The sequence below is a fragment of the Micropterus dolomieu genome, linkage group LG09 (assembly GCF_021292245.1).
Source record: "Micropterus dolomieu isolate WLL.071019.BEF.003 ecotype Adirondacks linkage group LG09, ASM2129224v1, whole genome shotgun sequence".
NCBI lineage: Eukaryota > Metazoa > Chordata > Actinopteri > Centrarchiformes > Centrarchidae > Micropterus > Micropterus dolomieu.
Window position 1 is genome coordinate 21,959,274 of NC_060158.1, and position 14,169 is coordinate 21,973,442.

General features: G+C 42.6%; 1 protein-coding gene across 2 annotated transcripts in view; it reads left to right on the top strand.

The window, feature by feature from the left end:
• Positions 1-14,169, top strand: part of dlgap3 (discs, large (Drosophila) homolog-associated protein 3) — a 38,180-nt gene that overhangs the window by 22,898 nt on the left and 1,113 nt on the right. For both annotated transcript variants that reach the window (XM_046059703.1, XM_046059702.1), the window contains exons 3-11: positions 3,479-3,693; positions 5,224-5,326; positions 5,425-5,641; positions 7,276-7,814; positions 9,494-9,588; positions 10,546-10,765; positions 12,802-13,096; positions 13,190-13,281; positions 13,506-13,652. In XM_046059703.1, the coding sequence (XP_045915659.1) occupies positions 3,479-3,693; positions 5,224-5,326; positions 5,425-5,641; positions 7,276-7,814; positions 9,494-9,588; positions 10,546-10,765; positions 12,802-13,096; positions 13,190-13,281; positions 13,506-13,652 (1,923 nt within the window). The remainder of the gene's footprint in view (positions 1-3,478; positions 3,694-5,223; positions 5,327-5,424; positions 5,642-7,275; positions 7,815-9,493; positions 9,589-10,545; positions 10,766-12,801; positions 13,097-13,189; positions 13,282-13,505; positions 13,653-14,169) is intronic.

The following is a 14,169-nucleotide window of genomic DNA, read 5'->3' on the forward strand; positions in this document are numbered from 1 at the left end:
CACACACACACACACACACACACACACACACACACACACACACACACACACAGACGAGCATGCTCAAACCTACAGCTGTGCTGAGGTAGAGCTGTCATGCAGGCTGTGTTTCTACGGAAACAGCAGGTAGCCACGGGAGTCCCTGGTGTTTTTCCAACTCTCATCCTTTAGACACAGCTGGGGTCTGCTGATAGAAGAGACAGAGAGAGCAGAGTTGTGTGTGTGTGTGTGTGTGTGTGTGCGCGCGTGTGTTTCCAAAAGGACGAATTCAAAACAAATTTGACTGTGTGCCTTAAGCTACCATCACATTCACACCTTAGGACACGAAATGAACTTCCCCACTGCAGCTTTTCTCATATCTCCAGGCGTCACTTGCAGTTTTGTGAGAAGAGGGCATACAGCATGTGGAGGGAATTTTGTGCTGCGCTTAGATGTGCTGAAGTCAGCCAGATTGATCCATGGCTTCAGAGCAGACAGCTTCCTGGAGCTGCAGATATAGAGCTGATCAGGTCTACAACACCAGTCCTACACCTTGGGACAGACAGCAGCACATGTCTGCCATATAGAAGCAACAGCTCCAAACTGAATCTTTGTTCTCTGGAAGCGGAAGTGTGCCAGACATGTGCAAACAGAGTGTGTAAAGACAAGATATTCAACAACTGACTTAAAAGCAGCTATAGATATTCTTCTACGCATCATGGATAACATGTCTACTTGTATATGAAAGCGGTCTCTTATGGAGATGAACTCACAGAGTATTAACGCCGAACTCAGCAGTTCCTCTCAACTCTGCAGAGCTTTATAGCTTCTTTTAGCTCGTTGTTTTGGTTTTATGGCCCGCAACATCACTATTTATTTAACTCTCACCGCTCTCATAGTGTAGTTTGACTCCAAATGAATGATGGCATTGCTCTGTATCTGCTGTGTAAAAACAGGTCACCCTATTTAAATATATACATTCAAAAGATGGTAATATGTCACTTCGGTGTTCACATCTTACACTGACAAGTCTACACTTGGTCATCGCTCAAATTCGCCCCACAAATGCAAAGTGAAGCAGCTCAAAATGAAAATGAAAGGATCAAAAATTTATGAATCTTCACAAGTCTGAATTATTGTGGTCAGAGGCAAAGGCACATGTGAGAGGATTTGTCACATGGTGTCAACGCCAGTCACGATGCACGGCATCAGAACCCAGCGCTCTCCATTCCCTAAGCCTCTCCTTTCCCCTTAGCCTGTGTCTGATAGATAAGGAATGATAAAAACGGGAGTATGGAGTGAGAGTGAAATGAAGACAGAAACAGCGAGGGAGAGAGAGAGACAAAGATAGAGGGAGGAAACAGCAAGGTAGAGGGATGCAGAGATAGCAAAGCACGCTCAGGGATAGAAAAGAGATAAAGGAGGTGATGGTAGCCGAGGGGCAACGTGAGAGAAAGAGCAGGATGAGAAAATGAGAGAGATAGTAGAAGGCCATGGGGATGGGGAGATTAGGCTGAATCATCTTTTAAGTGATGACCTTAAAAACACACACTCAACTGGATGCCAAACCCTGGGGCCTTAAATGTGTGTGTGTGTGTGTGGGTTTGTGTGGGTGTTAATGTGTGTAGGTGTTTTCATTTGGTCACATGCTTGTGCGAGACTACACACCTCACAGTATTTGCAAAAAGGGAAAGATCGAGGGGTCTTTCAGCACAAGGAGCTGCTGTTGCCTTCTGTTAGATGGTGTCAAGCTTTCATCATACTGGAAAAAAGTGGGATCAAATGGTACACACACACACACACACACACACACACACACACACACACACACACGCATATTTAGATATTGCATCGAGTGGTCCTAATAACAATAGAATTCTATGTACAAGGTTAATAGGTGTCCTCATCTGCTGTGATGCTAATTAAACCCTGGGTTTAATTTAATCTGATCACATCAAACCAATTTCCAGCAGTAGGCAGCTGTTTTCAGCAACAGCAAAAAAAAAACACACAAATAAACCAACCATACGCTACCTGCCAAGCATCAAAACCACACACACAAAGTCAGCTAGCCAGAAATTATTCTCATGAGCTGGTGGAAATGAAAGCAGGGCTAAAAGGGAAGTGACATGTCAGTTGGCCAGAAACACAACTCCAAAAGGGTGCTGATGTTGCTCTTTGTTTGCCGGAGGTCATTGCTCGTGAACACATACGCCACAGCAGCTTATTTGATTTAAGGTAATTAAATGTTAGATGTTGGCTTTTGAGTTGTCCCGCTGACTAATGCTGCTTTAAAGACAGGAAATGTGATGTGTTTCATTGTGTCTCTTCATAGCAGCCTGGCTATCTGTTTTTCATTGGTCAGGTTCCCCACAAACGGTGGAACTTTTTGGAATATCATTGAATTTAAGAGGTGTATTTCAGGCAAGTCAGGGCAAATCTGAAAGCGTTACAAAATAAGTCACCACCTATGAATAGACCAGAGGTAACATTTGAAAGAGTCTATCATCCTTATTTTACACGATTTGATGGCCACAGTGGGATCCTGTCAATGTAAAGTTTTTGTTTCATTTCATTGCAACCTATCTATTCTCTTTGTGATGTCTTCCTCTTGAGTTTCTTGTCTCGACTGTGCTCCTGTGTGTGTTTTTCCTTTTGTTTTCCCATCAGACTCTCATCCATTCACTCATTCATTACTGCACACTTATGTCTCATCTTCTCTGTTTCTTGTTTTGTCACCCTGTACATATGCCCGTCTCTCTTTCTGCCACCTTTGCTGTGTGTCTGTCCACCCTGCATGTATACCTGCCTTTTCATGCATTGGTTTATTTTCTCTCTGTCCGTCGGCTTCTAGCTTATGTTGTTTTTCCTTCTCTGTGTCAGTGTTTCTCCAGCTGTCAGAGTTTCTCTCTTTCTGTAAGTCCCTTTGTCCTTTTCTCTCTTTCTTTAACTCCCATGTATGCATATATTATCTGCATGTGTGTGTGTGTGTGTGTGTGTGTGTTTGTGGGTGTGTGCTGTCATCGTGTACATGAGCATGCTTGAGCTATCCAGTGTGTTGGCTTTACACTGGGCGCACGTGTGCCATGACTGTATGTCTGATTCATCCCTGTCCTTCTGTTCGAGGTGCAAAATATATTTCAGTGATGAAATATATTTCTTTTTTGAGAAGTCATTTGACTTTAATAACAGATATTGGGAGGAGGCTGCCAACAGTGCAGTGATAACATCTTCAATATCTCAACACTAATTAATTCACATTGTGATCAACTGCTTTTCCCTTAACAGTTGGTGTAGAAGAAGAATGCATACTTACTTTTAACTAATTTTAATGTGTTTAACCCATTTATAGAAAGTCTTACTAAACCGAGTTTGACCATGTATACTCCACATGGTTGCACACTTATACTCACGTTGTGTTGTAGATTAATCCTCCTCCACCTTTTTTCTACTTACCTGTGACTATGCAAATGTAAGTTTGAATGCTGTTGTGTCTCAGGTCCCGTCAGAAGACTGGGGAGGTGGATATTGCGGTGGCGGTGCAGCCGACAGTGGAGGGGAGATTCCATGCCGTCGCATGCGGAGCGGCAGCTACATCAAGGCCATGGGCGACGATGACAGTGCTGACTCAGACACCAGCCCAAAAGCCTCGCCTAAGTCTACCCTGATTGCCCAGAGGGATGCCTTTAGACGAGCTATCAGCATGGATCAAAGGTCAAAAGTCACAAATGGAGTGTGTTGAAATACTCTTTTTGAAAATCAGCTGGCTTTTATTCTAGTGCTAGCAAGGACAGTACAAGTTAGCTGTAGTTAGATCACTAACTATACCCATTTAGTGGTTCTGTAGAAAACCTGTTTGCTCCATTTTGGCATGGAAGGGCATTTTGCATGATTCTAATTTATAGTTGAGCACTAGAAAGTCATGCCTTTAATATCCTTTCATTGTTGGTGTAAAGGTCCTGGGTGCAAACTATGGGTTGACAGTACAGACAGTAAAACAGTAAAAATATATTCAGAACGTTTAAGTACTTAAAGGGGACATGCTAGCAATTTAATATTGCATGTCTAAAATACCTTTATTTCACCAGGCAAGTTAATTAAGAACTGTTTCTTATTTACAATAACGGCCTGGCAGGAGACAAAGGCCTCCTGTAGGGAGTGGGTCTTGTGATTAAAACAGACGGAAGACGCAGGACAACAACACAGTCCCAACAACACCATAAAACCAGGCACAAAGACAAACAAACCAAATGAAAGAATAATTAAACATAGACAACAAGAAACATGATAACAGACTAAGACATACAACAAACTACAGAGTAAAGTTGAGAGACTACATTTCCCACAATGCATATAAAACGCATCTCGCATTAGACCCCGTGTCTTGCAAACTTCACACATTCAGTTTCTAAAGCAAACCACGCGTTTTACATGTGTACTCTTCAAGCGGGGATAACCCTGGTGACACCACAGTCACAGAGGATATTATGTCACTGTTTTCACAGGCTGAGGACAATTGTGTGTAACATTGGTGTTGGTGCCCCCTTAAGATATTCTGTGACATTTTTTGGTAACATTTAAATCGTCATCACTCATTCAGAGATGACAACTGTGAACTACAATGATGATTATTTTGAGAGACAACAAATGCTAATATTGAATCAGTGCAATGGAGCAAACATTAATATATCAAACCTTTAGATCTCATCACCACAGTCCAATTATTAACAAGAAAAAATAGAAAAGTAGCATCCATGTCCTTATAATATGTTCAGTAGTGGATACCTTCATATAGGCAAGCTCCTCAGGAACTTGGGATTTGTTGTTAGACAGATTTAACTGTATGTCTGCATAACCAGCATGAAAAATACATTTACTCAGATGTTCAGAATGATCAAAAAGATTAACAAGTTATAGTTATAACATGATTCATTGCAGTTTTTCCCATTTGAAGCGGCAATGCAGCATTACAACACTCAAAATGACTCCAGCTGGCAATAGTCATAGAATATGACTCACTGACATTTTATTTGATAGTTGTGGTTAACCAGATGGTGTACTGTGTGTTGTGGAATGTTACAAACACGAGTCTTTGATAAAAATAGCACTGCAACTGGCTGAAGATTTTACAGCCAGGATATAACTAAGGAGTTATTTCTAAGTAAGAAATAGCTGTGTCGTTATACACGATAGTTGTTACAGTCGTCAGTAAAGCTGATTATGTGTATTATTTGTTTATTTCAGGTACTCATGTAAGCAGTGTACAGACTCCTACCCCAACAGCCGAACTACACCTAAACCCCAAGCCCGCACTCGTAGTTACACCCGCTCTCTGACCAGCTCACAGGTAAATAATAATGTGGTTTAGTTGTGTGAATGCTGTATTGTATTTTGTCTTGACCACAGCAATGTGTCCCCTCTCTCACCCTCCCTCTCGTCCTTCAGCTGGGAGACTCGTTGAACCGTCAGTTTGAGGCGGTGTGTGAGACCATGTTCGGTGAGGTGGAGTCTCAAGCTGTCGAGGCCCTGGATCTTCCAGGTGTGTTTCGCACCCGCAGCCACAGCTACGTCCGCGCCATCCAGGCTGGCTGCTCCCAGGACGACGACTGCCTCTCTGTCTTCTCCATGTCGGGCCCCCAGGGAAGCATCAAGGGCGGGGCTGGTGAGTGTGTGCATGCGTGTGGTGTGGTATACCAATAAAAATGTATGCCTATGGCGTCTGTGTGAGTGTTAGAAGGATGCGTGGTTGTCTTTTCATGTGGCGGCAACCTGGTGGGAGACACAGTAGGACAGCCGGTGGGAGAGGAAATTTTATGACAGCTTGTGTCTGCTTACCTCAACGAAAGCACGTTTATACACACACACACACACACACACATATCCACAAACCTTACACCCTCACAACTGCATACAATGGGTGCATTCATTTTTAATTTTTAACCTTTTATTGTTCTCCTTCAGTCGGTATGATCTCACTTTTTCACCCAAGCCTTCTGCTCCTCTGCAGCACTTTCCTTGTGTTTGTGTATGTGTGATTGGATGTGTGCGCACGCTACAGGCATACACATGTGCATTCTGCTATTGTGCATGCTCTTTGTTCTCTGTCATCTCTGTATTGTCTCTGTATCTCATCTCTCCCATCACCCTCCCCTGTGTGATAGCAGGTTTCTCAGGCACAGTAATAGGTGGAGGAAGGCTGCTCGTGATTATGGTGATAGCTCAGCTGCTTCTTTCTTCCTCTCTGCATGTCAGTATACAGTATACAGTCTCTTTCTGGTGTGATTCTTTTGCCTTCTTACTCTGTGTTTCTCTTTATTTTAAACATTTTTGGTGCATCTGGGGAGTTATTTCTGAATTTTTTTTTTATTTATCTTTTATGCACTTGCTCAAACCTAATATGCAGAACATCTGCAGTAATTTGTGATTTGTGTGTCTGTTATTGTACAGTGGACTATAGAGCCACACTGATGTCTAACAGGACTCAAATTTCTAAGCTCAGACCAGCAAATCCCCCCCGATACTTAGTCAAGCTTCTGTGAAGTGTCATATACATCAGCTACAAACACACACGCACAGTACACAAACTCAAAAACACACACCTACATGCTCCCATACTAGGGCTTAGAGCTTCATGGTTAGGGTCTTTGTAAACTGTGACAAGCTGGCTGGTGATGAAGATGCTTTGGAAAGAAATGCATTAAAGTTTGATTCTTTATTCACTGAAAATAAACTGTGTGTGTGTGTGTGTGTGTGTGTGTGTGTGTGTGTGTGTGTGTGTGTGTGTGTGTGTGTGTGTGTGCATACTCATTTGAATGAAGCTTTGAGGGAGGAGGAAGAGACAGAATCTGTGCCTTTCATATTAGTATTTCTCTCAGGAAATTGCTTTATCTCCTTAAGAAGCAGAGTTAAGTTAGCTCAAGAGAAGAGGTTTTCTTTTGTCACTTCTGTCATGTCTGTCTTTTCCATCACTTCGCTCCCTGCCTCAAAGGCAGATTTTTGGTGAGAAGAAATAGTACTTTTGAGTTACATTTATAAAGCTTTCTGTCACATCTTGCATCGGCATTATTTCTTAATGATTTTGTTGTTTTCTTTCTTTCTCTCTGCATTGGTCCGGCCCCTCTTATATCAACACATTTCCTCCTTTTCACGCTTTGTCTTTCCTTTCACCTCCTCCTCCCAGTCTGTCCCTTTTGTAAGTATCCCCCCCCCCTTTTCCCTGTTGATATAGTACCCATGTTTCTTTTAACAGCCCACTATGCCTCTGTCTTCCTTTCTCCCGCTCTTCTCACACTTCAGTCTTTCCTTATCGTAAAGGTGCTCCTCCCCCACTCCCACCTCGCATGTCCAAGTCTTCGCTCTCGGTGCGAGCCCAGAGCAGCACAGAGTCAACCCAGGATGCCTACTTCCAGAGCAGCGGACAGCTGGCCTCAAGCTCGGGCCCTGGGCGCACCAAGATGCACAGCAACTCTGTGGACCTGGGCAGTTCCGATGGCCCCTCTGGTCGCTCCTCCAGAGGAGGCTACTACACCGCCACGGGACCTGGACGTTCTCGACAGCACAGTAACTCGGCAGAGAGCCTAGATGGAGTCAGAGGTTCAAGGGAGCTGGTGCCCTACGGAGGTGGCCCGGGAGTCGGGGTGAGGGCCAAACACAGCAGCTCGGCTGACAGTCTGCTGGAGGGGCCACCAAGGCCGGCAAGAGAGAGAGACGGCAGGGTTGGGGGCAGCCTGGGAAAGTCAGCCTCTCTGCCTCAGAACAGCATAGTGCTGAGTAAAGCTGGGGGGCAGGACGATGGACGCGGTGGAAGAAAGTGGAGGCCATCCATAGCTGTGCAGGTGAGAAAGGACATTTTACTCTATCAGACATATATTCCTGTCTGATTATTTTTTTCAATGAATAATTCAATCTTTTAGTCTAAAAAATGTCAGAAAATTGTGAAAAATGTTCATCACAAGTCTTTGAATTGCTCGGTGGGTGTGACCAACAGTGCATAGTGCAAAACAAGAGCATTTTTAGGTTCTTGCGGGCTTAGCCCAGCCCAAAAATCCTCACATTTTCACCTGCTAATGGCACCCCACCTACCATCCCCACACACAGCAGCACAGCCGAAGAAAGCCCTGCCTAACCAAACCAAAGTCTTCAAAGCAACAGTAAACAACCTCTATTTTTATCTATCCACAACAAAACTCACAGCAACTCTATCAGCTGTCTCATTTGCTGCCATGCCATGTGTCTAACTGAATCATCACCAGGTCTTTTACACCTTCCATTTCACTCTATTCACTCTATTCAAAATATAAAAATATAATGCAGTAAGGCTCTCAGAGATTCTGTCTTTCCAATATGTATTCTTCTGTAGATCAACTTTTCTTAATATCATCCCTGCTGAGTCAACACACATGTAGACATGACTGATTAGAGTAACATCGTTAAATGTGCATGTGGCGCCTCTTCACTTCAATAATAAATTAATTAATTTTGATACATTTAGAAACCCTTGGACTTTAATAGCTTCTGTGTTTCAGCAAGTTTTCTGCTCATGTTCGAAACTTTCTGTACAATCAGAATCTCTCCCACATCTGCCTTCTCTGACATGTCGAGTCAGAGTTGTAATATTATGAGAATAAAGTCGCAATCTAATGAGAAAACAGTCATAATGTTTTATAAAAATCTAGCCTAAGTTATTGCTCTGCTGATATCCCCTTAAGACCGTCTGACAGACACAGAACTGTTTGGTACTGTAGCCTACTGGATAAGACAAGGAGGAGGAAAACTAACTGAACACTTCTGATCAGGCAGAAATCTCACCACAAATCCACACAAATGTTAACTTCAGCACCTCAGCAAGTGCATTTCACAGCCGCTTCATAGGGAAGCATCCTGGAGTAGTGTCTTCTCTCATGCTCACTCAAAATGCCGGCAAGCTGAGTGACGTTAGCGTTAAGTAAAAAGTGATGTGCGGCTCGTACAGAGAACCCAACGATATCATATTATTTTCAAGGGCTTTAATTCATGATCGGAATGAAGATAAATAAATCTGGGGCTATTTTTTTATTCTTATTTTTTTTTGTTTAACTTTTTGAGATCCAGAGCTATAAAACAAGACACAAGCAGCAAATCATCACATTTGAGAAACTCAAACCAGAAAAGGATTTAGCATTTTTACTTGAAACAATTCTGAAAATTGCTATTGCAAATTTTCCTGTTGATTAACTAAAACATCAATTTACTAATCAGCAATGACCTATCAGCACTAATTAAAATACATTCCCAATCACACAAGGTTCATAAACAGTTGGACATTTTGAGAAATTATAAGAATTATTCATTTGTAAGAAAAGCTACTTTCATAGTTTTATTTTGTAGAGAAATGTAGAGTGAAATTAATGAGCATATTTACCAAACTGTCTAACTATTCCTTTTATTCCACTTGTGTATGACGTCATTAGGGTGTGTGTTTCAGTAAATACCTCAGCGTTCTGACTGTGGTGCTTTGTGGCTTCTTCTGTTCCAGGTGGACAGCTCAGAGACTCTGTCAGATTCAGACGCAGAGGGCAAAGGACTTACAGAGGTCCACTCTATAGGCGTCCAAGTGGAAGATGACAAAAGGTAACTAAACAGCTAAACAACTAAAAGTCAAAGCAGGGGGAAAGTATTTATCTTTGAAATCTCATCTCACCTTGAAGTGTGTTTATTTTGCCTGATATTTAACTTGCCTTAATTATGAACACAAGCTTGCAAACTAAGATGTGCATTTGTTTATTTACTCATTTATCTTTGCCCCAAATATGTGGCTTCATCAGGAGCTTTTGGTCTTTGCACAGCAATTTATGTGAATAATTTTAATACATAATTTGAAAGGTCTTTATCTCCTGGGCGCCCAACAGTGCAACCATCTTTGGTTGATTTCTAGGCTAGATCCTATTATTTCATTTAACATTTCATCAGACATCACAGCTTGAACTCAGTAACACTTTGTTCCAAGAATGTCTTGTTTTTCAACTGTAACTATGACTACTGCAAATCATACCCTCGCCATGACTTTCACACGTGATACAGCCCTTCTCCTAATTATATCCAGCATCGCTTACGGGTCAGATTCACACGCATGCATGCAAGCATTCACAACATCACATACTCCCAAACCCAGAGCAGTGCGTGATTATGCACTTGTTAACAATGTCCCCCGCCTCCTGCAATCATCAAGGGTGACAGTGTGACGTCGGGGGACAAAGACAGAAGAAGTGTGAGGATGGAAATCTGAGTCACACCTCACACCTTATCAGACGGCAAAGGAGGATGAAGGGAGGTGGGCTATAAACTTGTAATAGAGTAAACACTCATCACTGAGTCCATCGATATGACATTTGCACACACTGGTGCGTCATATGCCAGAGGATTTAGCAGGGCTTATCACAATCGAGTGAGTAGTAGTGACTGCAGTGATAGCATGACTATCACTGCTCCAATAGGAATGAGGCATAGCATCATTTCAGAAAGGCTTTTGCATGTGATACTCTGTATGACTGGAAGGCTCTGGGCCTGCTGTGACTCCCTGTTTTGCAGGCGGGCTCGTTTCAAGCGCTCCAACAGCGTGACAGCGAGCGTGCAGGCAGACCTGGACCCTGAGGGCTTCCAGGGGCTCAGCATCGCCGTGCCAACACAGGACAAGAGTCTCCAGTTTGGCTGTTCCTTCCAAAGGCACTCGTCAGAGCCAGAGTCAGCCAGCCAGTTTACAGAGTGCCACCGCACCGTCCACACACAGGGACAATGGGCCTACAGAGAGGTAGGCCTGAAGTGATGCGCAAAATGTTTGTCCTGAGTCCTCCTTGATTAAAGGTTCTTGTAAACTACATTCAGTGTTCCCGCCAAAACACAGCATGTGTATGCTTGAAACCTGTCATAGGTGTTGAATGCATTTTGTTCCCCATAAAACATTTCCAAAGACAATAACATATTCTACCGGTACCTTTTAAAAGAATAGTTTTTATTTTGCTGACATCTTGCTGAGAGATAAGAACATCAACACAACTCTCTTACGTGTCTTGTAAAAATTTAATCCACAGCAAGGAGACACGTGGCATAGCTTAGCACAAATGTAACCAGTGGTTTCTTGCGTGTTTTGAAGTAGGGACTCAGACCAGGATATCTTTAGAGATGGTCTCCATTTATTCTCTATGGAAGCCCTAAGCGGCCATCCATTCAAAGATTTTTTTCCTCCGTTTTCCTGTGATAACGGGATATTTTTTTCGTGATCTTGAGATAACAAACCATAGCTGAATTGGCTGGTGCGTTTCTTTACGGTAATTTCAGATAGCTTATCAGTGTCACTAGTTCACTCAGTTGGTAGAGCACAGGGCTTGTAATCTAAGGATTGTGTGTTTGACTCCTGCTTCTAACAACTTTTTTTTTCTTCTTTTGTTTTTTAATATCCTCTTCAACAAAGTTGTTATGAAGAGATTCAGGGGAATCCAATCACACATTTCCCAATGGCTATTTCAAAGGTTCGGAAATAGCCGTCAGGAAATGTATAACATTAAATGGATTCTCCTGAATGAGAAGCGGAGGAATATCCTCTGCCTGTGAATGATGGGGAAATGAAAAGTCCATAGGTTGATGGATGTGGATCAATCGCTGGGATGCACACAGTCCAGCAACAGTCTCTTCATAAGAACTTTGTTGAAGAGGATTATGAAAAAGATTTTAAAAAGTCAGTCCTATGAGTCCTGCACTCTACCAACTGAGCTAAAGAGTGACATTGAAAATCTCACTGAAATAACGTTCCTGCCAACCCCTGTGTTAAACTACTGCTTTAGTATCTAGAGATCACGAGACAATGATCCTGTTATCCTGGGAAAACGGAGTAAAAAATTAATTTTAATGGATGGCTGCTTAGGCTTCCATAATTCTCTCTCTCTGACAACAGATATAAATACAAAATCCTTCAGTCAATTGTCACTTTACAACTTCTTCCCCTACACAAGTTAAATGACACAGGAAATTATTAGTATACCACACAAGTTTAAGCTAGCGGGCTAAAACACAATTCGCACAATTGTATGGCCACAATGCAGCTTACCCTTTCCATGAAGTAGAACAAAAGGGAAAAGGTAAAAGTGGGAGACCCCATTTATATGGAGCCATCCCCTGAAAGTGAACGTTGGGGTATAGAATATAAATCACAAACTGAGGTCTAACATGTTAGGTGATGACTATTTACATAGAATATTGAGTAATTATAATATTACATACAGTATTTGACTCTGTTACACAAAGACTGGAAACAGGGGGCTAGCCTGGACACAAATTGTCATTTACTGTTTTTGAAGGAATCAAACAAACGGGATATAGCGTGTTAATTAGGCTTTACAGATGCTGGTAGGCTGATTTGCTACCTTTGGACAGAGCCAGACTAGCTGTTTCCAGACGAGATTAGTATTAACCTCTTATTCTTAGCAAGAAAGAAAATACGCATTTTTCTATTCCTTTATACTTGGCCAATACACAAAGTAATGCTCAAACTAGTCTAGCTTAAGTGGGAAGTTACATAGAACTATTGAAGAGAAGAAAAATATCTTTTAAAAAGATAAAACATTTTTAGATATATCAAGCATTTAATATTTTTAATGTAAAAATATAATATGTTGAGATATTAGGTCCAAAATGTCATCACACTGGCTGGATGTAGGTATTAGAAGGAAGAGGTTCAGCCATTCCTTATGAACAAATTAATTGCTATTAGACTAAGACATGGGGATTTAAGATAACGTGTACCAGTTACTTATGCTCCCAATACCATGTGGTTTTTTTATGTTAACACAGGACATGATCCAGAGTGGCTATACTACTGAGGCCTGCCCAGCAGACCCACGGCCACACCAGCACCCACACTTGCCTCCACGTTCCCACTCACCTCTGCCCATCACCTCTGAGAGAGCCTGGGCAGGGACACCGTCCCTGGAGGGCCCCCGGAGCCTGCCCGACTCGGGCCGAGCCTCACCCTGCATGAGAGATGGAGAGTTCTTCTTACGTCTCCTGCAAACGGAGGTGGAGAGGATGGAGGGCTGGTGCCAGAACATGGAAACAGAGGCAGAGGAGAACGAACTGCCAGAGGAGAGTGAGTTTGGGAGGAGGACTGAAAGGAGACAAAGATAAACAATGAATAATTCTTGGATTTCTAAAAATGACTGATGTGCTGTTTCCTCCCTAGTTCTTGAGCTGATTCGAAATGCAGTTGGCAGTGCCCAGATGCTCATGTCTCAGAAAGTCCAGCAGTTCTTCCGCCTCTGCCAGCAAAGTGTGGTGAGTGTGTATGATTGTGTGCAAAATCATGACAACACACATTACATATGGTGCATGGTTTTGCCAAGATTCACATGCTAAAGGCAAAATTAGCTTGGCTGCAAAAACACCTGCAGAAATTGATCCTATTTATTTTAGTTGTCTTTCTCTTTTTCGCAGATCCTGATACAGTATATTACTTTGTCTCCTATCCCATGTCATGTCCCTTCTCCCTGCCCACCCAGGACCCATCAGCATACCCCCAGCCCACCTCTCAGGACCTGGCAGGCTTTTGGGACCTGCTCCAACTCAACATAGAGGACGTCAGGGTCAGGTTTCAGGACCTCCAGAGGCTCAAGGATTCTAATTGGAGACTCCCACCTGAAAAGAAGGTGAGAGGCCTAGGGGTCCAAACAGCCCTGGTTTCCCTACATCACTCCCCCAGAGCTAAGATGGCAGTGTGCAGAAGAGTCGTGCCCTCCAAGCCTTTGCAAGCTGTGAACAGCAAGAGGAACTGAGCTGAGCTGCCCACGAGACGGTGGAGTCTTAAACTGCTAGAAATCTAAATGCATATCAGCATTTGTGCATTTATTGCAGCTGGTCAGACAGAAGAAAGTACTTGTCTGTTATAGTATTGTCTATAAACTCACTGATCGACTACATTATTCTTGATAACAAACTAACAATTCTTTCTCTTTTCTTCTTTTTCTTTTTACATTATCTTTGTTTACCTTTTCTTCTCCCATTTCATTTCCTTTTACGTCACCTGATGCCCGATGCATGCTGAGATACTTTTTCGCTGACTTTTTTTAAAATCAATTTTGGTTATTTGTCTGTCATGTCTCTGCCCGTGATTCTTCTTCTCACTTGAATTTTACCCTTTCTGTTGGTGGTTTACTCTTTGGTTTG